Source organism: Delphinapterus leucas, chromosome 12 (genome assembly GCF_059928025.1).
Source record: "Delphinapterus leucas isolate spDelLeu-1000000601 "Yukka" chromosome 12, BTC_Dleu_Yukka2, whole genome shotgun sequence".
Lineage (NCBI taxonomy): Eukaryota > Metazoa > Chordata > Mammalia > Artiodactyla > Monodontidae > Delphinapterus > Delphinapterus leucas.
This window is the reverse complement of record NC_143140.1, coordinates 95,551,302-95,578,535: the sequence shown is the minus strand read 5'-3', so window position 1 is coordinate 95,578,535 and position 27,234 is coordinate 95,551,302. Positions and strand designations below refer to the sequence as shown.

The window sequence follows — 27,234 nt, the reverse complement described above, 5'->3', positions numbered from 1 at the left end:
GGAAGACAGGAGAGAAAAACTATGTTTTCTAAGGAAGGGGCTATTGATTTATGAGGGAATAGTTCCATGTTCACCTCAGTTATAATAGTTTTTATAAGAGGATCTCTCTGAATGCAAGTGTTTAGAACCTGCAGTGGAGGGTTAGTAACTATTCTCCTCCAGGTGTGTGTGTATTCTTTGGAAATAAATGTATGATTAGACTCAGTTATTTCAGTAAAGGCCTAGAGATGCTGGTCGTGGTCTCTGGCCATTGTCAGGAAGCCCCCCAGGTCCACGTGGCCGACTGGCCCCACTGGGACGAGCCCCTCACTGTCACCGGGAGGACGGCCTGGTCTCATAGCTGTACCGTCTGTTCTGTAGTTGGAACAGTGCACGTTCCCGAGACCCACGGCCGCGTGCGGGAACACCAGGCGCCCGCAGAGTCCCCTGCAGAGAGAGTGTGGCCCCCGCTGTCCCCTGAGTGTGTTCAGAAGACAACCCTTGCCATCCCTCTGGGGGCCACCGCCCCTTCTCTAAGACACTCTTCCTTCTCCTCGGATCAGCCCCACTGTCTGCCTCTTGCCTCAAACGAAGCTTCAAAGTAACATACAGATAACCCATTAATGAGATTTCAGACCTGCTGAGGGTAAAAGCACAGAAGAAAATGTTCTCACTGCTATAAGGTTACTCCTGTATTTTTGAAATATCGTTTAATGTGGCCTCGAACGTTTGCTGTTTATCCGTCTCCGTTTCTTTCCTTGTACATATTCCAGGGTTTGCTGCAGAACGTCTACTTAGTGTTCGAAAACTCTGTGGAAGATCTTCTGAGCAAGAAAGGCTGTCAGCAAAGCCAGGGAGGTAGGCGTCTGAGCTGCGTGTGGCGCCCCATGTCCCACCTCTGAGGGGTTCCTCCTTTGGTGTGTGGGGAGGGGCCGGTGGGACATAAGTAAACATGTTGGAATATGTTTCAAGTGCCGCCATGGCCTTGAATGAGTTCGCTGGTCAGCTGGGATGTGTTGGCCTCTGAAACAATACATCGCTTGAAGGATTAATTATGAATATATTTTAATTATCCAATATAATCCATTTTACATGCCAAAAAATAAATCCCTGGCATTTTAACATGATTTTAAATACATGCAACTATTCCAGTCTACTGATGTGGGAAGATCAACTTCGTAAGATAAACCAGAGATGTTTGTCCAATTTGGTTTATGGAAGTTTTTTATACTATTCACAACTGTTGATACAGCCTTATTATGAAAATGGACGCCTGTTGCATCATTGACAGATAATCCCACGCTGTCTGTTAATTGCATTTTGAATTTACATTCAACCATAATTTGTCAACATTGTCTTGAGCATTTGATATTTGAAGGTCACTATGCTGGGGCTTTTTGAATGCATTGTGTCATTTCATCTTCAAAACCCCTTGAGTTGGGCTCATCCACTTTCCTCACTTTACAAATAAAGAAGCGAGGTGCCAGGAGGGCCCGCTAATTGTCGGGGGAGTGGCCTGTGAGCATCAGAGCAGCGCATCTCCCGCCCCCAGGCCGAGTCCCACACAAGAGGCTCTTATCTGCCACGTGATCCCATTTTCTGATTTACTTCCATGAAAAGGCTTCTTCATGTCAACTGTAAGCAAGTATAAATTGTCCTCGTATGGATCCACGCGTACGGATACGTAGGACTTGATGTCTGTAATGCACAGCTGCGGCTTTGTGACCCAGCCCTTGCCCCCGGGGCGTCCGGAGTGCTGGCTTGACGGTTCAGAGCCCGAAGCCCTGAGCGCTGGCATTGCAGGCAGCATCCGAATCTTTCCATCCGAGGCCGTCCACCTTTCAGTCTGTGCGTCTTTCCACAGTCGGCCAGTTGAGTTCAGGGAAGGAAAGAAATGAAACTGTGCCTTTTGGTGGCCTGTGCAGTGAGAGGACCTTATAAGGCCTCCTGCCACACACCCTCAGCTCCAAACTCCCTGAGCACCACAGCTTCTGAAGCTCTGGACCACATCCCATCCCAAACCACCAGCTCCGGCTGAAATGCCAGTATCAGCCCCTTTGGATTAGGTCATAGACATTTTTTTGTGGGGAGCTGAGGTCATAAAAAAGCAAAAGTTCTAAAAAGGCTAAGACAGTACTAGCTGACATCCCACAGGACACAGAGAAAGAGAAGATGGTCCTGGGGGCCCTGATAGAGGGAGACTTGCTTGTCTCTAGATAAGAGCTTAGCATCTTTGGAAGCGGTCACCCGGTGGGGTGGGCACGTCTCTGTGACAGAGAAAAGGAAAGGGGGCACTTGACCCTCGATGGGGGGGAGAGTGGACGTGGCCCTCACCCCGGTCCCTGCCCTGCATGCCACGAATGGGGGGTGTCCCATCCTGAGGAAGGGCTCTGCCCATCTTCCATGAGACGGTCGTGGGACTTCCAGGCACTTTTATTATTGCCATATTTTTATTCTTCTACATACATGTAGCGATTAATATGCTTATGTCTGTATGGTTATATATGGTTTTAGGTCTGGTGAGTCTGAGGTATCAGTGTGAGTTGCAACAAGGATTTACAAACAAATAACAAAACTTGATCGTAGACTGTCTGACAGAATTATGACATTGACAGGTCGTAACTCAGTAATGGAATGTATCGGACGAGACAGTTGAGCATCACTGCAAAGAGGACGCTGGGGCTGGCTTGCCGGCCACATCCCAGCTGGCCAGGCTCCCCCGAGGGCGACACCCGTCTCGGCACTTGCCCAGATCACTTTTGTAACTAGTGGCATAGCCGTGTGTTTGTCCCATGTTCAGGGACTTCCAGGCGCTTGTACTATTTCTGGGGTAGTGAGCTCTGAGCCCATGGTTGGGATTCTGCCTTTCTGGGGGTCTCGTGAGGCCAGCAGGGAAATGATGAAATGACTCATTTAGCAAGAAAAGAACTGAATTTGCCTTCATGCAGTAGCCAAATGAAAAGGTGTTTGGGATGGATAAAGGGGATAAATGAGGAGTGAAAGGAGTTGTTGGAATTCATGGAGAATATGGGGCTGGAAACAGGTTTAGGGTGGGGGACAAAAAGAAGGAACTTATCTTAGATAATAAATTATATAAGTATTTATATAAAAACAAGAAAAACAGGAAATTGTTGCCTCTAATGAATTTGAGCACGATGCATGATGCAGCTGTAGGTCTCTGGCTTTTTGCATCTCTCCATCCCTGAGCTGACCGATCGCTCTGCTCATGGGTGGTGTCTGGGGCTCATTCCCCATGGTGCTGCGAGGTAAGCAGCGCACTCTGGTACAAGCAGGGCCGTAACGGGAAACACCTCCGCCAGCTCTCGGGTTCTTGTGTGCCCGTGTAGCTCAAGTGCTCTGGATAGTGCCCCACGGGCCCGGCCAGGCTGTGGCCAGAGGCCAGCGGGCTCACCGTTCCGTGTCCTCCCCACAGCCGAAGCCAACGCCATCAGCGAGAACACGGAGACGCTGCACCTGAGCCCCCCAGTCTCCATGGAGCACGTGGGCCAGAGCGAGGCCAAGGGCCCGGAGGTGTGCGAGCACTCCTGCGAGGAGCTGGGCAGCTTGATCAGGGAGCTGTCGGGGCTGCACGTCATCGTGAACCAGCTCCATGAGAACCTGCGCAAAGTGGTGGGTGCCCCGGGGACCCTCCTCTAACTACGAGTAACCTCGACTATCCACCGTTAACCAGCACTGTCTCCACCACTACCCCCGACTAGCCACTGCTAGCCAGGAGTAACCACCCGGCTCCCTGGACGACCAGGCTGATGGTCCCGGACGTGTGGCTGGAGGGAGGGAGAGGGATGCTTATGGAAAATGTGTTCACGGGCCACGAGCTTTCCTCTCAGTCCTTCAACCCTGGGGGTTCGTCTCCCAGGAAACAGAAAACCTGCACACGAGGGAGGTGCGTTCATCTAAAGAATGACATTCAGAACGGAGCCCGTCCCTGAAGGCTCGAGGTCATAACAGGCAGATTGGTTTCCTCTCCGCAGCTCGTCAAGGGGCAGAACACGTGCCTCGAGTCTTAGCAAGCACGCCTTAGGGCTCAGAGCAGGTTGCTGGCAGTAAGCAGCCTCTGTTGGCCCATCCTCCCGCCGATGTAGACCTCAGGCTGAGCTCAGCTGAAGGAAGCTTGTGCCCCGGGGCGTGTCCGAGGGAAAGAATACCAGAGGGGAGGGGTCCCCAGGCCCCTGAGGCTCTGCTCCACCCAAGGGCCCTGGATGGGGCACTTCTGCTCCAGCTAGGGCGCTGGCTGGGCAGTACCCACGATGAGTGTGGCTTCTGGGATGTTCTACCACGTGCTGGGTGGGGGCAGGAGTGGGGGGGGCGGGGGAGAGCACCCTCCCCGCCCAGCGCTCGCCACTTCAGGGAGCCTCCAGGGCTGGGGACGCTGAGACCAGGGACACCCGCAGGCGGGGGCCCTGCTGGGCGGGGATCTTTGTAAACGTGGAGGACCTTCCCACGAGCTGTACGTGGCGTGTGACCTCTAACTGGCTGCTTCAGGACACAGAGCCTCAGCCCTGCTGGTGCCGGTGGCGTCCGGGGTGTCCCGGCGGGGGAGGGGCTGCAGAAGGGAGGCCAAAACAGGAGCGGGGGAGCCTTTGCCCCTGACGCGTCTCGCTTTCAGCTGAAAAGAGCTTCGGGAGAAGTTTACCTACATTGGAGTTGGGGATTAAGGAAATTCGCCAGCTCCCTGAATCACACAAAAACGTCCAGATGGTGTGTTTCTGTCCATTTTGCGCCAGAGGGGGGGGGCATATCTTTTGGGTGATTCTCAAAGCGCCCATTATCCCCAGATCAGAGATGTTAGCGGGAGCAGGGTGCCTAGAAGGAGGGAGGTGACAACACACGTGCTCAGGGGACAAATGGTGTAACTTTCACTTAGTTGATTTTCTTTTAAACTTTGCATTGTTTCCTGAGTCTGTAACCCCCACGACAGCAGGGCTTATGTCTGTTTGCCTTTGCCGTTGTGCTATCAGAGCCGTGTCTGTCACACTTGGAAGAACGGGTGAATTCAAGAATTGAACCTTAGTTTTCAGCTGCGGGTGGTGGGAGGGACCCCGTCCCCCGTGGTCCAGCCTGAGGCTCCTTCACGACTGCACGTCCTGCATCCGCCCGTGTGCGATGGCTGCAGAGCCTGCTGTGGCGGTGCTGACCTCCTTCCCTCCACTTTCCAGTCAAATGACAACCGGTTTCTCTGGGAGCTCATTGGAGGACCCCCCAAGACCAGGAACATGTCCGCCTGCTTGCAGGACGGCAGGTTCTTTGCGGAGAATGAAACCTGGGTGGTGGACAGCTGCACAAAGTGCACCTGCAAGGTGAGACGGGCACATGGTCTCCTGGTGGCGGCCCCGGGCTGGAGGCTTCCCGCTCTCTGCTCCCCGCGCCGCGCGTGGGGCGTGGGGAAGGGGGCCACCTCCAATAAGGCCCGAGTGGCCCCGTGGTTCTGTGCCCAGAGAGCCGGGGAGGGTGCAGCCAGTGTCACCCGATGGCTGGCTGGTCCCCCGCATCTTTGTGTTTGAGGCCACTCGGTCCTGCGAGCGTCTCGGGTTCGGCATAAGCCGCTGAGGATGGGGTCACTGCCCACGACACGACATGACGCTTAGTTTCCTTATGTCCTGCCACCTGGTCTCCAGTGCTGGGGGCCTGGACACCAGACGCCGCTGCGACCTTGTGCGTCCCCCTGCCCGCAGCGCGCGGAAGGCCCCGTGCCCGCGGCTCCACGGACGGAGAAAGGAGCGTGCGCGCGGCGAGAGATGCGCTCGCGTCCCTGTAACCGGCGGGGTCTGTGGGCAGAGACCTCCAGCCTTCCTACCGACCCTTCCAGTCCAGCCCTGGGTCAGTGTTCATGTTCCTAAATGAGTGACATAAATGCCTCTTTTCCTTGTAGAAATTTAAAACCGTTTGCCACCAGATCAGCTGCCCTCCCGCCACGTGCGCCGACCCGTCGTTCGTGGACGGCGAGTGCTGTCCTTCCTGCTTCCACGGTGAGTGCCCGGCGGGCGGGCGGCGGCCTCGGCCCCAGCGGCCCCGGCTGTGGGACCGTGCGGGTCTGTGTCGGACGGTCTCGCAGGGGCCAGGGCTCCGAGGTCCTCCTGAAGCGCCCAGATGCTCGTGGCTCCGGGGTCGCAGTGGCCCTGGTCCTCCTCAGCCTTCCCTCCTGTGCTGGTCCAAAGCCACAGCCCCCGCCTCTGTTTCGAGTCCCCCGTCACCCTCCCCAGCTGACCCTGGAGCATCTGAGCCTCCTTCACACCGGCTCCCCGCCCCCTTTCTCGTGGTGTCACCGGCAGCCTTGACTGAATCGGTTGCTGCTCTGCGTGTCCTGTTTGTCTTTCACTGTCTGGCCCTCATCCTGGTCTGGGGGTCCTTGAGTCTGGTGACCCGGGTGGGGCTGGGCAGCTTCTGTGTTCGGGGAGCCCACAGACATGAGCACAGGCTCTGCCCCTCCATGAATCTGAGCAAAATGTGGCTTTTCCAGGTTTCAGATTCTTCATCTGTAAAATACAGAATGAGTGTCCCCATGACACAGGGTTAGCTTTAGGATGAAAATAAACAGCACAATATGTACAAAAGTGCCTGGCGTATATTAGGTGTTAAACAGACCAAATCGGACATGCTACAGAGAGTAACAGTGTGACTGCGGGAGCCTCAGGGTCCACTTTTGCCCAGAGGGAGCCGTTTCATGTTGTTGAGTAAAAGCCCAGGAAGGGTCTCCTCAAATTCTTCTCTTGCTGCTTCTGAGACGTTGAATCGTAGCATTTACTATTTACCAGAACGATCTCTTGCATTAAGGTACAACTTTTCTGTTATTCAGAGATTGATAATTTCCTGTGAAGAATTTCTTGGCAAGAAATTGCCTTTTTATTTAACTTGTTCCAATTTAAAGTATTTGGAATGAAATTTAGTGTCCTGTAATTTCAACCAAAAATTGAAGTTTCAGCACCATATATAAATCAGCACATGGAGGTTCAGGTGGAAATAACTTACATCTTAGCAACTCCAGTGAAACCTTGTGCAGACAGGGTTCAGCGCTCTCCTTTGTGAGACCGTTAGAAGCATCCACAGACCCCTTTCCTGACAGTAGACACTGGGTTTCTGGCCAATCTCCTTGTGCATCCCCCTGCTTCCCCTTTCCTGGGAGGGCGGCCCCTGCGCTCCGACCCTGGGACAGACGTGGGGCGGCCCTGCTGTCTGCCCACTGCCAGCACCCACCTGGGGCATCCAGCTTGGAGCCCAGGGCTGGGCTCTGCTGTGTGGGGCAGTCCCCGGGGAGGTCTGATGGGCAGTGGTGCTCCCCCCAGCAGACGGCGAGGACGGCTGGTCCCCATGGGCGGAGTGGACGGAGTGCTCTGCCACCTGCGGGCCTGGCACCCAGCAGAGGGGGCGGTCCTGCGACGTCACCAGTAACACCTGCCTGGGGCCATCCATCCAGACGCGGTCGTGCAGCCTGGGCAAGTGCGACCACCGCAGTGAGTGTCAGAGGCTGGGCCGGCCTGGGGTGGGGGACAGGGCCCAGCCCCTGGGGTCTTGGGGGTCCAGAGACCCCCTGCTGCTGCCCTTTCTGGGAGGAGCTCCACGTGGCCCACACACCCTACTCTTCCCCAGCTGGGCTCCCCACTCCTGCCTGGTTGATGGGCAGACTCCCGGGACGGGTCAGCCCCGCCTCTCACTCAGCGCCCTGAGCCTCTGATGTCCTTGTTCCCTCCATGCGCTAGTCCGGCAGGATGGTGGCTGGAGTCACTGGTCGCCGTGGTCCTCCTGTTCCGTGACCTGTGGGGTCGGCAATGTCACCCGCATCCGGCTCTGCAACTCACCAGTGCCGCAGATGGGCGGGCGGAGCTGCAAGGGCAGCGGCCGCGAGACCAAGACCTGCCAGGGCCCACCCTGCCCGGGTAAGTGGACAAGGGCGGGGTCCGGGCTCGGGGCCGGCCTTTAGCAGGACACAGGCCCGGCGCGGCCCCGCGAGGTCAAGGCACTGGGATCCTCTTGGTCGGCTGGTTTCTGGAAGCTGGGCCTTGGGGTGGATGCCCATTGCGGTGCTCAGCTCTGACCTCCCCTGAGCAAGCTCCAGTTAATCCACGATGGAGCAGAAATAGGCTGGGACCGAGGGGGAAGTGACAGCAGGCACAGGAGGGGGTCTCAGGAGGCGGCCCCCCCCTTCATCTGGGGCATCTGGGGCCTGGGTTTGGGAGGACACGTGTTCCCCACACCAGGCCTGCTCTGGGACTTGGGCAGGGTCTTCACCCAGAAAAGGCTGTGCTGTGATTCTTCTCCCTACTGAGTTATCTGTACTGATGACGAGTGACAGCCTTTTAAAATGAAACTCAGCTCCGCACAGCTTTTCAGACGTGAGCACCTCTTGCCCGTGGCAGGGGTGGACCCATAGCCAGCAGCCCCCGGTCAATGGTCCCAGGTTCTGAGCACAGAAGACTGGGTGATTTCCCTTCCCAGAGACAAAACAAAACAAGTGAACTGTCATGATCTGCACCCCTCCCTGACCATACGGTCCCGAGAGGACTTTCCTACCAGGTTTCCTCCACGTGTGGAGGCGTGGCCTTATCCCAGGCTCTTTGTCCTGAGCCCCCAGCACAGGCCGCGCCCCCAGAGTGACCCCTCTGTCCTCTATCTCCCAGTCGACGGTCGGTGGAGCCCCTGGTCCCCATGGTCGGCCTGCACGGTCACCTGTGCCGGAGGGATCCGGGAGCGGACGCGCATCTGTAACAGCCCGGAGCCCCAGCACGGAGGGAAGGACTGCGTCGGCGACGTCACGGAGCATCAGATGTGTAACAGGAGGAGCTGTCCCGCAGGTGGGTGTGCACGGGACGGGCCCGCAGCCTCCAGCCTTTCGGCCGACGGGCGTCTGTCGTGGGGCCTGGACGCTCCAGTCGCAGGCGTCTTTGAAGACACCGTTGGGTTTTAATTCTGATTAAATGTATAAAGATGCTTGGAAAATACAGAGAAGAAAAATCCGTCTACACACGTGAAGCTTTACGCTGTGCTCCGTGTTCCTCTGGCCTTTTTACATGAAAGCAGAAAGCATGCCGTGCAGAATGGAGCATTGTAGGTAGTGCGGTCACAGAGCACGTGGGCCCCGTCACCCCCTACACCTCCGACGCTTTACTCTTGGAGGTGGTGACTTTGGGTGGCTGTCCCCAGCATCTTCCTAACTCACTCCGTTTCTCCACAGCTGAACCCCAGAGTGTGTGAAGGGCATCACCCGGGCCTCGTGTGTGGGTTCATTACGGCGCCACCTGGTGGCGGCTGCTGACTCTGCTCTGCTTCCTCCGTGCAGACGGCTGCTTGTCCAACCCCTGCTTCCCCGGAGCCGAGTGTCGCAGCTTCCCTGACGGGTCCTGGTCCTGCGGCTCTTGCCCGCTGGGCTTCCTGGGCAACGGCACCCACTGCGAGGACCTGGACGAGGTAGGTGCCCCCTTCCCAGGCGGCGGGGCGTCCCTCGGAGGTGGGGAGCGCGGGCTCACGTCCGGCCCGCTGGTCCCCGCAGTGCGTTGTGGTCACCGACGTGTGCTTCACGACCAGCAAGGCGCACCGTTGCGTCAACACCAACCCCGGCTTCCACTGCCTGCCCTGCCCCCCGCGCTACAAGGGGAGCCAGCCCTTCGGCGTCGGCCTGGAGGCGGCCAGGACGGAGAAGCAGGTGAGCTGCTCGGCCTTCCGAGCTCCTGTTAGAGACAGCAGGACAGTCAGGCGGGAGCTGGGACTGGAGGGTGGACGGGACAGGAGCGGGGATGGCGGCCTGGGGGAGAGATGGTCTCACTCTGCCGGCCAGAGTGACCCCATCCGCGGGGACCACAGGGCTGAGTTTTCACGCACAGCATCCCAGAGGGCCAGGGTGGGGACTCGTGGTCTCCCCGTGACCCCAGGCGCCACTGGAGGCCTGACGTGACCTTGCTGTTGCTCGGGGCCTTCCAGGGGAGCAGAGCCCTGGGTCTCTGGACGCTGCCCCCTCCTCAGCATCCCGTGGGTGGCCGGGAGCCCTGCGCCCTGCACGCGGCCCTCCCGTCAGGGTCAGGGTCAGGGTCAGCACGCGTCCTGACACGCTCGGCCCTCCCGCAGCTGTGTGAGCCTGAGGACCCCTGCAAGGACAAGAGCCACAACTGTCACAGGCATGCGGAATGCATCTACCTGGGCCACTTCAGCGACCCCATGTACAAGTGCGCGTGCCAGACGGGCTACGCGGGCGACGGGCTCATCTGCGGGGAGGACTCAGACCTGGATGGCTGGCCCAACAAGAACCTGGTCTGCGCCACCAACGCCACCTACCACTGCATCAAGGTGAGGGTGTGGCAGGGGCCCCCCCTTCCTCAGGCCCCAGCGGTTCCAGCTCGGGGCAGCTGTGCCCCTGGAGGTGCCTCTACGGGTCCGAACAGTCAGAGGCTCCGTGTGGGCCCTGCACTCTGCGTGGTCCCCACCCCCGAAGCTGACGGGAGCTGGGATGTCACTGCCCACCCACTAGCCCCTCCAAGGCGCCTGCCTAGGGGGTTTCTGCAAATTCCAGGACCACGCTGGAAGAGCAGCTCATTGTTGGCAGCTGGGAGAGGACGCGAGCCTAGCACATGTTTGTTGACTGAATACAAAGAGGCTTGAAATCATTGGGGGTGGGGCGATGTAAACAGGCCCCACCCTCCTCCAAGGCTATGGGGGCCTGAGGTCTGCAGGTGGGCCGGGCTGTGGTCACACAGAGCCTAGCACACAATTTTCTTTGCAAAGACCCCCATGTGCTGCACACAGGAAGCGGTTAGGGCCCCCGGGTGAGTGGGGCTTCCTTAGGGCCTGTAACGGGGTGGAGTCCTTTCCTGGGGCCACTGCAGCCGATGACCACAAACCTGGTGGCTTTAAAAGGCAGGACTGCATCCTCTCACGTCCGGAGCCAGGAGTCTGAGGTCAAGGTGTGGCAGGGCTGGGCTCCCCTGGAGCCCCCAGAGGAGGGTCCTTCCAGCCTCTCCCAGCTTCTGGGCCCTCCAGGTGTCTGTGGCTTGTGGACACACCGCCCCAACCTCTGCTTCTGCCTGCTCCTCTGTGCATCTGTCTCAAACTCCCCCTGATGCCCTTATAAGGACACGCGTGGTTGTATTTAGGGCCCATCTGGATACTCCAGGGTAAACTCGTCCTTTCAAGACCCTCATATCAAGCGCATCTTTTGCATATAAGGTGATATTAACTTTACCATGTAAGGTGATAGCCACTCTTTTGCTATATAAGGTAACATTTACAGGTTCTAGAGGTTAAGACATGGCATATATCTAGGGGACCACCATTCAGACCACTAAACAAGGTGTACCAAAACGTTTCAGTGAAGTTTTATACCTTAGAAGCTTCAGAAATATAAATACTACAAACTCACAAAAGACATTACTTGCAAATGTAAATATATTAATCTAGCTAATATTTATTTGTTCTTGTGAATCTTGAGTAAAGAGAGTTTTAAATTTTATCTTTCGCCCTCTTGATTAAAGATGGCAGATGTTGACTGAAACAAAAAGTGAATCTGCTTTGAAATAACAGAGACAAAGTTTGCAACATTCACTGTATCTCCCTGACCACATTCCCTGACCTAACAAGGTCAGGTGTCAAGCTCGGAAATCCCCGCAGGAAGTGGGTGCTTATTGGATGAGATTATTGATGAAGATTTCCACTAGGGACCCAGGATGCCCTGGTACCGTAGCAGGAACAATGGAAGGTGTCCACGAGGCTAAGGACACCCTTTTTTTTTTTTTCATTTTTGTGGAACTTCAGACAGGAATTTAATAACTAAAAAGGTGGCACATCAAAATTTGCACATTATATTTGCATTAAATGTAACTTATGGGAACAAACAGATGCAAAAGTAAGACAGTTCATGGGAAGGCCCCTCACCCTGTCTGAGAGGTTCCCTTACTCATCCCTGCAAAGGTGCTGAATCCCTCCGTCAGGACCTGTGTCCACACCACAGGAATATGCTCTCCTCCTTCACGGGCTGGAGTTGAAGCTTGGCTCCAGACATGGCCCTGGGCTGTGCTTCTGATGAGACCCCTGACCCCCTTGAACCCCTGGGGTTTCTGGGACACTTGTGTTAATGGCATCGAAACACCTTCACGTGGACCCTCTCCTGGTGTTTCCAGCTCCCTCAGGCTGCAGTGTCTGTACAGCTCGGGTTTGAGTCCTTATATCATTGGACTGAAACAAAATGACTTTTTTCCCCCCGTTATGGGAATTCTCCACTTCTTGGGCAGAGCTGAATCGGGGAGATGGTTTGGGGAGCTGGGCCTTGGTTCCTGAACAGAGACTCTAGGCCACCTGTTGGCTAGTGAGGGTTGAAGGTTTATGACCTTGGCTTTTGGATGGATGCTTGGAATTTGTGGGAAGAGTGGGACGGGAGGCTCTGCCCTGTCCTGTATTTTCATTCTCTCCTGGTTCCTGCAGTCATTCAGCTGCATACAGGAATCCCGAGCTCAGGACACAGGCTTCTTTTGCCTCAGCTCACTGGCGGTTGTGATGTCGGTCCTAGAGCAGCACCTGAGGGGAAACGCGGGGCCGCAGCGTCTCCGTCCTGCTCCCGCGAGGACAGGCGCCTGGCGTGATGTCGCTGGCTCCACCCTCATCATCTCATCTGAAAGAAGTGGGCTCTTGGGGATGTTTTTGTAACTAGCCTGCTTCCTCTGCTTGCAGGACAACTGCCCCCTCCTGCCTAACTCTGGGCAAGAAGACTTTGACAAGGACGGCATCGGGGACGCCTGTGACGATGATGATGACAACGACGGCGTCAGCGATGAGAAGGTGGGTCCTCACCACCTGGGCATCTGCCCTCCGGTTGAGGAGTGGGGGAGCGCAGTGCTCTGCACCCAGGGGTCCCTGTGAACTGCCGGGTTTAGCGCTCCTGGGCTAGTAAAGGAAAGTCACCGACAGGGTACGTCTGTCCTTTGCACAAGCACACGAGGCAGCCCGAGCATGGAGCCGCCTGGGGTGCTCTGCCAGAAGTGCTTTCAGTGGTTTAGTTTACCTTTAGTTGCATGAAAGGGACTTATCCCCCCTGCTTCTGGGGCAGGTGCCAGCGATGGGGGCTGCCTGGGATGAGCGATATTGCCACTCCCTGCCTTTAGGGCAGAATTTAGATGTTACCATTTCCCGAGAGAAGTGTTGCAAACATAAGTGCTCTGACATGTTAGTCCGTAATTCAGCACTAGCAGAGACAGAGGCTAACTTCTTATTCACAGGTTTACTGCGTCTGGCTTCCACTGATCCATTAACTCACTCATTCGTTCATTCCCTTGACGTTTATGTTTCTATCCTCACCATGAAATATGTGCTAGATCACCTTTACTATAGAAAATATCAAACTTTTTCATAGGAACAGATGCATAAATAATTATCAAATGATTTGATATCAAAGAAAGTGTCAGCAATGGCTACCTTTGCCAAGGTACTTTATCGCTACCTTGATCATCTTGATCTACTTTGAATACATAGCCTGTAAGTGCTAAGCCATTTTATAAGCAATTCAACAAATACCCCTACCCTATTTCTCAAATTCTCCCCTCACTTTCTCTCCAGGACAACTGCCAACTTGTCTTCAACCCACGTCAGTTTGACTACGACAAAGACGAGGTTGGGGACCGCTGTGACAACTGCCCCTACGTGCACAACCTGGCGCAGATCGACACGGACAGCAACGGGGAGGGCGACGCCTGCTCCGTGGACATCGATGGGGATGGTCAGTCCCGCGCGTCCTGACGGGCTTCAGGGCTCACGGTCGGCGGTGGTCCCAGGCTCCGTGCTTTATTCTGTTACTGCATAAGCCCAGCTTCACCTGTGCACTGACATGAGACAACACGATCCATGGCGCTTTGCTCATAGGGTCCCAGCCTCATTCGGCCCCTTGTCCCCGTGGGTTCCTGGAAGGGGTTGCCAGCCTCAGGACGCTGGCCTCAGGTTGCCGGCCTAGTTTCCCCCTTTGGAAAACTACGCGTTTGGCATCTTCCTTTCCTGGCCCTGAGCTCTTGTCCCATGTCCTTGTGGCTAGTCCTGGTGTCTTATCCCAGGTCCACGTCCGTTCACAGCCCCAGGAACCCAGTACCCTGTCTTGACCCAACCGTGCTTCTGAGAAAGGCCTGCGGACAGCTTTGTTCCCTCCTATTTCCCTCCACGCTGTATTTCTAGCCATTCATTGAATCATTCATTGCAAAGCCTCCCCGAGGGGTTCCAGGTATCCCCGGACTTCAGAAACATGCGACACCACCCGGCTATTTAACCCTAGATGCCAGTGCCGCGGGCACGAGCTCCACACCTCACGGCACAGCCTCGCCCTGGGTGTCTGACAGTCAGAAAGCAGCTCGGACAGACTCACACCCACTCCCTCTGACTCTGCCCTCCCACCCCCACCTGCGTTTGTCTCCTGGCTATTTTCTTGGTGTAACTTGGCATCACACTGACCAGCTTCCACCGGCTCCAAGACAGCTTCCGGCCGTGCCGCTTTCTACGGCTTTCCAGCAGCCGGGCATCTCCTCCAATCCTCCGTCTGTGAGGTCTGACCCCCTGCATATCTCAGGGGTCCTTTCTCACTGCCTCGCCCCCTGCCTCCCCCCATCTGCCAGTACCTCCCCATCTGCCAGGATAAGACAGCCGCCTAGCCTGGCTCAAGCTTTCCTGCTGACTCACTGATTTGTGAGGTTTTGCTTTGCCCTTCGAGCCTGATTACCGTTAACTCAGTTTTCATAACCCCAGAGTTGATGAAATTCATTATCTATTTTCAGATTTCTGGGTATAAGGCACTATAGCTAACCCCCCTGTCAGTCTCTGCCATTGTTATTTTCCTGCTGACGTAGGGAACAGATGAGGCAGTGAGGCCCCAGAAGCTGATCAGGTCCTAGGAGCGCGATGCGAATTTTCTGAATGGATGTTAGGGCAAACAGTCCGCGTGAGGACTCCGATGTTTACGCTGTGATGACTCACTCATCAGCCCTCCGTGTGTATTGTCATCCAGAAACCTCCAAGAGTTGGTTCTGCTTCAAACTAAGGGAATTTTAAGTTTAATGGGAAGTCTGCCATGAATCTAATAATCTTTACATTTTATGATTTCTTAGATCATTTTTTTATTAAACAAAAGTTTGGCCGTATGTTGCTTACTGCAATAGGAAAAGCAACGTGCCTTTTCTAAACTCCGTATGCTTCTGTTTTCCCCCTGAATCCTACAGATGTCTTCAATGAGCGAGACAACTGTCCCTACGTCTACAACACTGACCAGAGGGACACCGACGGGGACGGCGTGGGCGATCACTGCGACAACTGCCCCCTGGTGCACAACCCAGACCAGGTAATTGACTGGCGATTGATCAGGTGTGGCTAAGAGCAGTGGGGGTGGAGGAGCTTCTCAGTCACAGAACGTGCGCGGCTTTGCAGCTTTCCATCCACCTGTCAGGACGCGACAGCACAGGCTTTTCAATCACTGTAATTGAAAACATTGAACTCAGGTCTGAGCGTGACTCGTATCTCCGTGGCCACTGGCCAGATGAGTGGGTGCCTTTGTCCCTCTGTCCGAAAGGAGAGAGTCTTCATCTAATTATCTCCGTATTTCCCTGATGCAAACATAGGAATTGGCTGCTTTTCCAGATTTGCCTTTGGAAACGCGGTGAGAACATAACATACGGACGTAGTTCCTAGAACGTGTTGGAGCAGATGTTGTCAGAAAGGACTTGATTCTGTTGCAGCTCATTCTTTCCAGTCTTCCTTAAAGAAAGTGAATCCCTGTAGGGAGGTGGGTTAGGATGGAGAGAGGCCGTTTCCTCTCTGCGGTCACAGCTCCCGTTGGGGGTGAGGTGGTACAGGCCACGCGCCCTCGGTGACTTTCAGCCTGGCATCTGCTTCACTGGATGGGTGCTCACTGCTGCTGTCCCCGAACTCTGTCCTCCAGACTGACGTAGACAACGACCTCGTGGGTGACCAGTGTGACAACAACGAGGACATCGACGAGGATGGACACCAAAACAACCAGGACAACTGCCCCTACATCTCCAACGCCAACCAGGCCGACCATGACCACGACGGCAAGGGGGACGCCTGTGACTCGGACGACGACAACGATGGTGTCCCCGACGACAGGGACAACTGCCGGCTTGTGGCCAACTCCGACCAGGAGGACTCAGACGGTAGGTCCTGTGACAGCCGCCCCGCAGGGGCAGAGAGGTTGCGGGAGTGCAAAATGCCGGGAGAAAGAAGTATGTAGCCCGACTGCTGACATGAGTAAGTGGTCCATGAGCACAGGATCCGGAGGGGGCAGGAGTCTCAGGTAGCGTGGCAGGTAATGTGGCATGTGCACAGCTGGGCTCAGTGGTGGCTTGGTTGTCCTCTGGCATCTGCTGGAGCCTGTGGGTGCAATCCCGGCTGACCCGGGTGCTGCCTGGGGGATACACATCCACCGTGGATGAGATGGGGTGTGGGGTGTTTGAGCCCACACGACCCAGAGGCACGTGGAGACTCACTGACTGAAGGGAAGCTCCAAGGACCACCCCCACCCCCATCCCAAGAGCAGCACAGAGCTCATTCTTGACAAGAGGACAGATGGCTTCAGTCCCCACAGTGGGGCATGGGGATGCTTGCTGGCTACCGAGCAGCCTTTTACCAGGAGGGAGGTTGGGACGGAGGCAAGGCTGGTGTGCTCAGGGGTGTCTTAGGGGTTTTGGAAGCTCCTTTTTGCGTGAGTGTGTGCCTGTCACCCAGTACGTGGATGTGTGTTACTGAACAGAACTGAAGGATAGTTTGAAGGATGTGATGGAAATTTGGTTGAACTTGGTATCTTTTTCTCCTTCTAAAGCAGTAGGCACTGCAATGGCCTAATTGCAGTGCTAAGTGGTCTTCTGGATCATCACTATAACCATGAACTGCACGGCCGTGAAGGTCTCAGCAGGCATCTCTCTGTGCCAGGCCAGTCCACGGCCCCATGGCCACATCCCCACCTCATTAGAAAATTTGAAAAGATGCTTCCAAAAAACAGAAGTCCACATCTCCCTAGGGAAATCATTTTTCATGGAGTTCTGCTTTCAGTGCCAAACAGATTACGGGCAGGGGTGATTTAGGTAATAGTAGAGGTTCTGAAAACTATCAGAGAAAAAAGCTGGAAATTCAGCTTGACTTCACTTGGCAGCGTTCAGGTTTGGTACCCCCAGTTTCAAGTTCAGAAGGAAGTGAGAAGTGACTCTCCAGGAACTGGATTATGGCGTGCTTTGCTGCAGGGCTTATCACAGCAACGTTTTGAAAAGAGCATCCAGACTCCTCACAGCGTTGGGGTGAAATGTCAGAGATTACAGGCACTGGTCCAGGAAAGCAGGTCCAGGTCCTGCCAAGCACCTAACCTTGAATTTTCAGAGAATCATGTGCTAAGTTTTCTCAGACACAGAGAGGCGGACAGCAAACCCTTACTTGTGTGTTTCTCTGCTTGTCCTTGGTGACAGGTGACGGGCGTGGTGATGCCTGCAAAGACGACTTTGACAACGACAACATCCCTGATATTGACGACGTGTGTCCTGAGAACCACGCCATCAGTGAGACGGACTTCCGGAACTTCCAGATGGTCCACCTGGACCCCAAGGGCACCACTCAGATCGATCCCAACTGGGTCATTCGCCATCAAGGCAAAGAGCTGGTGCAGACGGCCAACTCCGACCCTGGCATCGCTGTTGGTGAGCCTTAGAATACACACCACCCCTTGCGGTTCCTGCCTGCAAGGTGCCCACGGAGCACATGGGCTACCCTTTAAAACCGAGTGGACAGGAGCAGTGGATCTTTCTGGTAGCCCCCATCCTCCCTTGGTTTGTAAAACCATCTGCCTAAATATTTTTGACGGGAGAACTTGGGGAAGCACTTATTTGCCTCTCCAAATTCTCCACGATTTAATATTCAGCAAGCCATTTCATTTTATGGACTTGATCTGTAAATTATTACCTAGGGTGGTGAAGCTCTTCCATAACTCTGTAAGTGGGATCTAAAAAGATTCAATTCCACAAGTGTTGTTAATCCCACAGGAGTAGACCTTGAGTTAGACGGAAGAGGAGAGCCTCTTTCCACCTGCGTCCAGTGGTCCCAGGGCTCATCCAGTCATTTCCTAAAAGGCTGTTTCTGACCTGGTTTCGTGACCAAATGTTCCCTTTGGCCCCCAGGTTTCGATGAGTTTGGGTCAGTCGACTTCAGCGGCACATTCTACGTCAACACGGACCGGGATGACGACTATGCTGGCTTCGTCTTTGGCTACCAGTCCAGCAGCCGCTTCTACGTGGTGATGTGGAAGCAGGTCACTCAGACGTACTGGGAAGACCAGCCCACCCGGGCATACGGCTACTCAGGGGTGTCCCTCAAAGTGGTGAACTCCACCACGGGGACAGGCGAGCACCTGAGGAACGCCCTGTGGCACACGGGGAACACAGAGGGACAGGTGAGGAGGACGGTCTCTTCTGACCGAGGCTGACAGCTGCTGTGAGCTTTCAGGAGAGCAGCACCTGCCCCATCGCAAAAGTACCCCCACCTCGGTTTTTGTTCATTTTACCTCAAGTCACGGTGCTTTGAATAATCTTTTATCGGGTACCTCGCTTATTAAAGATGCCATGCCTGGTGGTTTTATAAACACAATTGGTAATCCTCTTGCACATGAAACATAAGCGTACTCCCTTATAGAAAAAGGGAAAACAGGGTTTCAAGAGTTTAAGTGTTTTGCCCAAGGTCCCACGTTGAGGAAGTAGAGAATCTGTGACTCGGCCCAAGTGCCTGTGCTCTTTGCACTGAACTACATTGTTCCCTATCAGTGGATTTTTCTCATGCTAGAGATTTATAATATGAAATATATCGGAGGTAGATGTGGCAGCAGGGGCCATAGGGATTACTTAGCAGAGTACTGTTTTTATCTCCCCCCCCTTGTGCCGTAAAACTGTGGTTAAGACTCAGGGTGCCAATTACACTCACAAGCGATGTTTTTCCTCAGGTTCGCACGTTATGGCATGACCCCAAAAATATTGGCTGGAAGGACTACACTGCCTACAGGTGGCATCTGACCCACAGACCTAAGACAGGTTACATAAGGTAGGTGAGAGGGTAGCTCAGTAGCGGCTGTATTTCTACCAAGTAATTTTCACATTCCAAGAACATCTTTCCACTGGATGGCAAGTTAGAACATTAACAGATAAATAAGCCAAAGTGGATTCTAACTTGTATGCTGTTCCCTGGATTCTTCCACTTTAAGTGCCTTCTCTTTTCTGTCCAGCATCTTCTTCACGTTTTTTAAAAAAGCAAAAAGCAAAAACAAAACTGTTGAAGAGAAGAAAAATCAAACTTGTTAAAATAACCCAGAAAGTGATAAGCATCTCTCCTCCTAATGAACATTATGGGCATGGGAGGGAAAGTGCAGTTAAAATAACTGCATCTTTGTGAATTAGCATGTGATTTCTTTGGTGCACAGGTTCCTATTTATTTCTGATATTGTGAATGGCTGAATTTAAAACACATCTTAAACAAAACTTTGACAAATCAGTCCAACAGAACTTTGTTCTCTTGGCATGACAGCATTTGTAATCAACTTTTTTTTTTTTTTTAAGCTGGGACAATTTCTAATTTTATAAAATGAAATACGGATGATTTAAATTTAAAGATTTTGCAAAGTTAAACTTAGTCACTAAGAGCATGAGCCGGTCTGATTCTTCACCAGGAGTGTGTGCGTGTCCTCAGTGACAACAAGCACATCTTAGAAGGGGAGGTGCAGGCTGGTGCCAGGGGTGTGCTCTTTCTGTGGAGTGTCCCTGTTTATTCACTCCTCTCCTACCAGGGAAGCTTTAGCACATCTGTACGTGTAGGGTGGAGCCTGGTCCTTGCTATCGCACAGCTCACAGTTTGTGGGGCGGAAGCAGGTGAGCTCGTGGTTTTAGTGCAGTGTGAAGGCCAGGAGCTTGCTGACACGGGGGAGGCTTAGAGTTAGGGTCAGGCAGAGGGAGGGGCCTTCTGACTCCACTAAACTCTTCCTGGCTCCTGAAGGTGGAGACAACTTGGATGCTTGGGTGGGTGATTGTCAGTGAGTCATAGGGAAGAAGGAGGGCTCTGGGGTGGTGCTGTGTTACTCTTGGCCAGCCTCGTGAGGAGAAGACTGACCTCCTGCCCTCTGGTGAATGTGCTTCAAAGAGCTGACATTCTCTTTCTTTCTCCTTTTTCCCTGTTTTCAGAGTCTTAGTGCATGAAGGAAAACAGGTCATGGCGGACTCAGGACCCATCTATGACCAAACCTACGCTGGTGGGCGGCTGGGTCTGTTTGTCTTCTCTCAAGAAATGGTCTACTTCTCGGACCTGAAATATGAATGCAGAGGTGGGTGTGAGAACATTATTCACTGCGGCCGTGAGTGGCACAGGGGATGGGGAAGGAACACATGCTTTACTTTTCCTCTTACAAAAGCTGCACATCAGGGAAATAAGCTGGCGGCCTGCCAGGCAGATGTCTTGTTTTGGTCAGCTTGAGTTGGTTTTGTCTGTCAGTTTGTTTGTTTTAAATTCAATGTGAATGTCTTTGGTAGGACAAACACTTTAAAGTTATTCATAGGCTCTACTTGTCCCACTCTACTCTATCCCATAGCTTTTTATATTTTCTGCACCTTCTGGGCTCTTCATGGCATTTTAGATTGCTATCTTTGCTAGAATAAAAGAAAGAAAGGAAGGAAGGAAAGAAGGAAGGAAGGATGGGGGGAAAGGTTCTCTTTAGTTATCACTCTAGGAGCATATTTGAATCAAAATATTATAGATCTGGGAGGGAACTTGGCTTCTATGTGGTCTAAGCCCGTGTCTTCATGTAGATATGAAAATATACCTATTCTACAGATAAGGTAAGTAAGGCTCAGAGATACTTCTCAAAAATCACACAACAAGAATGTTGATTTGTCTTCTTGATTCTGGTAAAGTGTTCTTTTCCCTATCCGTCGTTCCATCCATCCACCCATCCATCCATCCATCCATCCTTCCTTCCATCCATCCATCCATCCTTCCATCCATTTATCCACCTATCCATCCATCCATCCATCCTTCCATTTATCCATCCATCCATCCACCATCCATCCATTCATCCATTCATTCAACCATTCACACATCCATCCATATTGTGGAAACCTTTTTTTTAAATAGAAATGGTGATTTTTAGGTTATAGTTAAACAAAACAAAGCAAAACAAAGTGCATGGTCCAATCTCCCAAATTCTGTTCACTGTGTTTTGCAGATGTCTGAACAAGATTTGCTGTATTTCCAGCAAAGTACTGTAGACGCCATTACCCAGACACCTCAGTCCATCCCAGTGTTCCCAGCTTCTCTCTAGCAGACCTCCTGTCCTTGACCCCAACCTTGAGTGGTTCTTCACCTCCTATCATCAACCCAAGCCCACGTGCCTTCAGAGGATGAATATGAATGGAAACAAATGATGAACATCAACCCACTACAGGAAAAACAGTTTGATGATCCATGAGACTTTATGTGGAGTGAAAATCGAGCATGGTATTACATTGTTTTCTCTTGTGTGTTTAAAAAGAACGACGTTTACATATGAAATGTAAGTACTTATTTTATTTATGTGTATATGGAGCTGAAGGGAATATTGTGTGTAAGCAATTATCATAAATTAAGCATTTATGCTCAATATTGCTACACTACTTCCAGTGCCTTAAGTCTGGTGTGAGAGCACCCAAATCCTGTTAGGTCAATTATAAAGAAGGGTCAACTCAAGTCTGAATAATGCCATTTTCAGAAAGAGGTCAGGAGATACCAGTCACATATGTGGGATGTCAAGTAACTAATCGGAACATCAAAAATAATTATGGGAATAAATGAATACCCCTCCCCCACTCTCTTGTCCTACAATGGAAGCCCTCATTGATGCTGTCTCATCAAAGAAGGAATATCCTTGCAAAATGGCTCTAATGTGGGTGCAGACGTGGGCCTGGCAAAGCCTCGTCTATGTGAGGGTTTAACCTAGGGAAGTGCTGTCACCGTGGTTCGCCCCTCCAGCCATTGTGGACCTGAGAGAACTCGTGGCCAGTTGTCACTTAATTCCGAAGTCTGATCCCTAGAATCCTTGCTGGAGCTCCTTTCCAAGCTGCTGGGGAAGAGTCAGCAGGCAAAAAAATCAGCAAATGCATTTTGGCATCTAATCCCTATTCTAGGCTTTGAAACTATGGACGGATTGCTTTTACCTAACTTGGTAACACATTCCATTAAGGTTCCAGTTATAAATGTTGTGCTAATATTTATTAAGTGAATATAGAATGCAGTTCCGTTCACCAATAACTTATTTTAAATATGACAAGTAGCACTTATGTAAGTATAATATCTAAAAGTAAACATATAACTAGCATATAATAATATAAAGATACAGTTACAGCAAAATATCTTCAAAATACAAGACTTATAATATTATGTTGTCATCATAAAACATGCTGCAAAATGTGATAGAATAAATAAATAATAATGAAGAGTTTATAATGGAACCTTAATATATACTGTTGCCGGTGACTTTAATTCAGTATTTTTTAGTGTTATCTGCTGTACATAGGATTTTAAAGACTTGGAATGCCGAGGATAAACCAGTGTTGTCTCGGCAGACATACCCCTTAATCAGTCGTATAGTAATACACACAGGTCTGATTTATTTTTTGCTTTAAGTTGCATGACGTTTCTACAGAAAATATTCGTTAATCTCACTCCACATAGGGGTTTAGGAAGAAGACTTTGTCTTGTTGATCTGATGCGGACAAACTGCTCTCTTCCTGTTAATAGCGACTTCACTCCTCTGTCAAGTAGGGAGCGGCTCCATGACTTTGTTTTCATTTGCTCGTGTGTCTGATAAAGTTACGTTTGTTGCTTCCTTTGGGGTTGATTTTACTTTTCATTTTGCTGCCCTTTTTACCTTTTTTGGGGGAACTGTATTCCCAAGGCAAGGAAGTGTTGGGGGACTTCATTAAATGTCGCGATGGTGAAGAGCGTGTAGGTCTTCTGTGTCGGTGGCATTTGGCTGAGCAATGCAGTGGCCTGGGATGATGATGTGAATATTTAGAATGTACCATAGTTTTTTGTAAATTATTTATGGTTTTTTTTTTAAAACAAGCTTCTCATACAGATGGATGAAACTTCTTTTGTTTTGACAAAGACTGTAAATATTTATTTATTTGTTCACATGGTCAAAATTTCACCACTGAAACCCTGCATTTAGCTAGAGCCTCATTTTTATACTTTAAAGATTCATCACAGGAAATAAATTGTAAAAAGGTTTTCTATAAATGAATCTCTCTCCCTTTTTTAAAGAGCTAGCAGGGCTCCTGTCGGGGGGGGAGGAGAGGGGCCCCGGCTGATGCCTTGTCTCCTGGGCCAGGGACAGCCTCCTCCGTGACAGTTCTTCCTCGTGCGCTTCTCAGGCTAAGATGCCGTTTGGGGTCTTCACAGGAAGAAGCAGTTTAAGGCAGGTCCCATCATGGTTTGTGGAGCCGCCCGGGTCACGCGCTATGACACGACCTTAGGAAATCCATCCTCCGGCTGCTTCTTGTCCGACAGGGGACAGAGCAGTGCAGCAAGTGTCGGCACCACTGAGATGACTCAGAAAAGGGGGCAACACGGGGGCCCCTCATCAATACAAGCGGTGCTTCCCACGACCCAGTCTCGTTCCAAGCCGGAGCGAGAAGCAGCAGAACACTCGGTGGGACACGTGTCAGATCATGACATCACGTGGACAACACACCAGCTGCCCAGTGATGGGAGGAGAGCCACAGGGCGGCCTGCGGTGTCTCTGGCTGCCCCACTGCTCTCAGGACTTCTGAGCATTACGGTGGCGTCAATTATAGGGGAAACGTGAGAGCGAGAGATGCAGGGGGAGCGGGGAGACGGAGGGGAAAACAAGCGTGTTTGGCTGAAATAGGCTGGAAGGAGTCTGCCAGGGAAGCGACAAGATCTAGGGAAGGCCTCCTGAGGGGGTGGGATGGAGCTGAAGGCCCCGGCCTTGATTGGGGTTGAGAACGGAGAGACTTGGGGACAGGGAGATGGAGGAAGAGACTAGACCTGCAGAAGTGACCCAAGAGGCCTTTGAGAAGTTTAGAAACAAGGACATATAAGGAGAAGGGTGAGGGTTGGACTGTGGGTCACGGAGCCACTGGGAGACCCTAACGTGCACTTCGCTGGTGAAACAGCAAGTGTATCATATGTTAGCAACGATGCTGAGAAGTCAGGACATTAAAACGCGATACAGTTTTCACACATTCAGATTTTGGGGGAAGTTTATTGAAAATACAAGTTTCTGACAGACTCCCTGTCAGCGTCCTGGTAGTCCCAGAACTAATTTTTAGAGTCTTTGTGGCCTAACGGGGGACTAGGTGACCCACGTGTGGGTCAGCTCTGTGGAGTGTCTTTTCCTTTTGTGTGAGGTTCTAACACATGCGGTAAAACTGTGCATAGTCATTGTTCCTGAAAGAAGAGACAAAAAGCCCCACCCTGCTCCAGCTGTGCACCTTCAGGCCATGCTCCATGAGCCATTATCTAGGGTAGCTGGGGGTGACTCTGAACGGGGGGATCCAGCCCGAGGTGCAGGCGTCCGAGGGGTCCAGAGGCCAGCTCGCCCTCCCATGGCACCGCAGCCAGGGAGCGTGGAGTCTGCAGTGGCTGAGGGTCCAGAGTGGAGGCAGTGCCCCTCCGCCAACCCCGGCTGCCAGCCTCTCGCACTGCCCGGGGGTCGCTGTGGGTCGAAACATCTCAGGCAGGTTTTGCTCACTTAGTCTGAGCTTCACAAAGCGGCGTTTTGGCCACGGGAGCAGAGTGGTGCGTGGGCTTAGGGGACACGTAGGAGCTGCCACCCGACAGCTCCATAACCCCAGTCATGCGATCACGGATGCCTGCACGGCTCTGCTAAGGACTAAAGGATCCTCATCTGGACCCCACAGACCACGGCCCGGAATCCTGGGGCAAGAGGAGGGAACAGCGGGGCAGTCTGGGCCTGGTCAAGCCCGGGCTCCCACTCCCAGGGGAGTGACTTGGCAGAGGGCAGGAGTCCAGAGGTGACAGAGACTCCTGGCTGGGCAGTAAGGGCCTCAGCTTCGGGGAAGCCGCAGAATTCCTGCCAAGACATCCGGGCCTCGCCTCCATGTCTGACCCTGGCTGAGCTCGCCCCACGCGGGTCCTTGCCGTCCAGGGTCCCCTGTGTGTGGCCGCCTGAGTGGTGGACATGGAGGAGGCCCTGAGCCCCGTGGAGGCCACGCGGGGCCCCGGTCACCAGGGCAGGGGGCCTGAGATTATAGGCTGGCCTCCCCTACTGCCTTCCAGTTTAGGTCCCTCAGCCGTAAGGAGGCCTGGAAACTTGGACCACTTTCAGTCGTCACTTTTTCGTAGAGTGGCTACGAAACACACCAAATACACATGAGAAGTGAGATTCTGACATTTCCAGCAAAGACACATTCTCCACACCATTGACACAACAGCTTCGGTCAGAGGCCATCCCAGCGAACACGCTTATGTAAGTGCCTGAGTGCGGACGGGACCCGATGGCCAGCTTGAGGAACAGCCACCCACAGCATCTCAGACCCTGGCCACTGGCTCAGTTCCCAGACCCCAGGCTCTTGGGAGGTCAGCCTTTTTTGCCCAGAGGGGCCTCTTCTAGGCTAGAGCCTCATGGTAAGAAGGCAGTCTGACTGCAAGACAGCTGTCTGCACCCAGAGGGCTGATTTTTGAAAAACGTAGTGTAGGGAGAGGAAAAAAGTGTAGTCCATAATACCTGACCGCACTTCGTTCTGTGTACTATTAATTTACTTTCAAATTGTTGTTTATTATTTATATAAATGCGTTTTGTTTTCAGTGGATTTATTTTTCTACCTGTGAAAATTGTTTAGTTATCCTGGGTTGGGATAGAATGCATGTAATTTTTCCCATTTAAACTTTCAAATGATGAGCAACATGGATGGACCTAGAGATAATCATACTAAAAGTGAAGTAAGTCACACAGAGAAAGACAAATATCATATGATATCCGTTATATGTGGAACCTAAAAAATAATACAAATGAACTTATTTACAAAACTGAAACAGACTCACAGACATAGAAAATAAAACTATGGTTACCAAAAGGGAAAGGGGGTGGGAGGACAAATTAGGAGTATGGGATTAACAGACACACCCCACTATATATAAAACAGATAAACCACAAGGGTTAACACAGGGAGCTATATTCAATATCTTATAATAACTTATAATGGAAAAGAATCTGAAAAGGTCTGAATCACTGTGCTGTACACCTGAAACTAGCACAACATTGTAAATCAACTATAGTTCAATTAAAAAAATTTGAATTATTTTTCTTTAATATGGTTTCAGGAATAAATTATACTTATGAAACAAGATATATATCTGTATATACAAAACATATTCATATACACTTAATATAGAATGCATGAATATATTAAAATATTTGATGACATATATTTAATATTACACACACACACACACACACACACACACACACATGCCTCATGAAGATACAGCCTCTCTGTAAGGAGCCATTTCTTTAGAAATTACCATCTTGCACACAAGAATCATTGGGACTTCAGCTAAAGGTTTCAGCTGCTGTGGAAGGATGAATTAGGAGACTAGCGTCAGGAGGATTCTACCAGACTCTGGAGTTTCTTGCTATGTTGGGGAGGAGTGACCTTCACCATGCTGTGGTGAGCCGAGCCAGTTCCGGAACAGGACATGCAACCCCAGATTGATCAAAGCTTGGGTCCTAAATAATTGGACGAGGAGACTTGTTCACATGGTCCATCCTGCAGTTTCTTAAAACATATTCGTGTAGCTGATTATCCTTTTGGGCTGTTGCATGTCGTTTGATAAAGAATACAATATCAGGCTGTTCTAAAATCCGTCACTGGAATGCCGTGATATCTCATTCATAGGTAATTTCTCTTTTTAATTCCCCAGCTCTTTCTTTCTTAATGGATTGGGGGATTTAAAAAATGGATATGGGTGTACAAAACCCTAATGGCTATGGGGGTACAACTTAAACTTAAAACAATGTTTAAAGGTATCAGTTATATCTCAATAAAGTTGGAGGAAGAAAGGGGAATTCAGCAAAGTTGAAGAGTACTAGATCAACACACAAAATCAGTTGTGTTTCTATACACCAGCAAGAAGTAATATGAAAATAAAATTAAGAAAACTATTTCATTTGCAATAGCATTTGAAACAATAAAGTACCTAGAACTAAATTCAAACAAAAGGTGAAAGTCT

General features: G+C 51.8%; 1 protein-coding gene across 2 annotated transcripts in view; it reads left to right on the top strand.

Annotated features, from left to right (window-relative positions):
* Positions 1-26,796, top strand: part of THBS2 (thrombospondin 2) — a 32,241-nt gene extending 5,445 nt beyond the window's left edge. Inside the window, exons 4-22 of one of the 2 annotated variants that reach the window (XM_030760314.2) lie at positions 753-837; positions 3,413-3,609; positions 5,157-5,297; positions 5,870-5,966; positions 7,284-7,448; positions 7,695-7,871; positions 8,613-8,786; positions 9,272-9,399; positions 9,482-9,634; positions 10,054-10,272; positions 12,646-12,753; positions 13,528-13,687; positions 15,168-15,286; positions 15,884-16,118; positions 17,421-17,648; positions 18,126-18,397; positions 18,941-19,038; positions 20,169-20,308; positions 21,206-26,796. In XM_030760314.2, the coding sequence (XP_030616174.1) occupies positions 753-837; positions 3,413-3,609; positions 5,157-5,297; positions 5,870-5,966; positions 7,284-7,448; positions 7,695-7,871; positions 8,613-8,786; positions 9,272-9,399; positions 9,482-9,634; positions 10,054-10,272; positions 12,646-12,753; positions 13,528-13,687; positions 15,168-15,286; positions 15,884-16,118; positions 17,421-17,648; positions 18,126-18,397; positions 18,941-19,038; positions 20,169-20,308; positions 21,206-21,213 (2,904 nt within the window). In that variant the 3' untranslated portion in view covers positions 21,214-26,796. Of the gene's footprint in view, positions 1-752; positions 838-3,412; positions 3,610-5,156; positions 5,298-5,869; positions 5,967-7,280; positions 7,449-7,694; positions 7,872-8,612; positions 8,787-9,271; positions 9,400-9,481; positions 9,635-10,053; positions 10,273-12,645; positions 12,754-13,527; positions 13,688-15,167; positions 15,287-15,883; positions 16,119-17,420; positions 17,649-18,125; positions 18,398-18,940; positions 19,039-20,168; positions 20,309-21,205 lie in introns of both variants that reach the window. The other variant, XM_022561257.3, reaches the window with a different exon arrangement.
* The last annotated feature ends 438 nt before the right edge of the window (positions 26,797-27,234 follow it).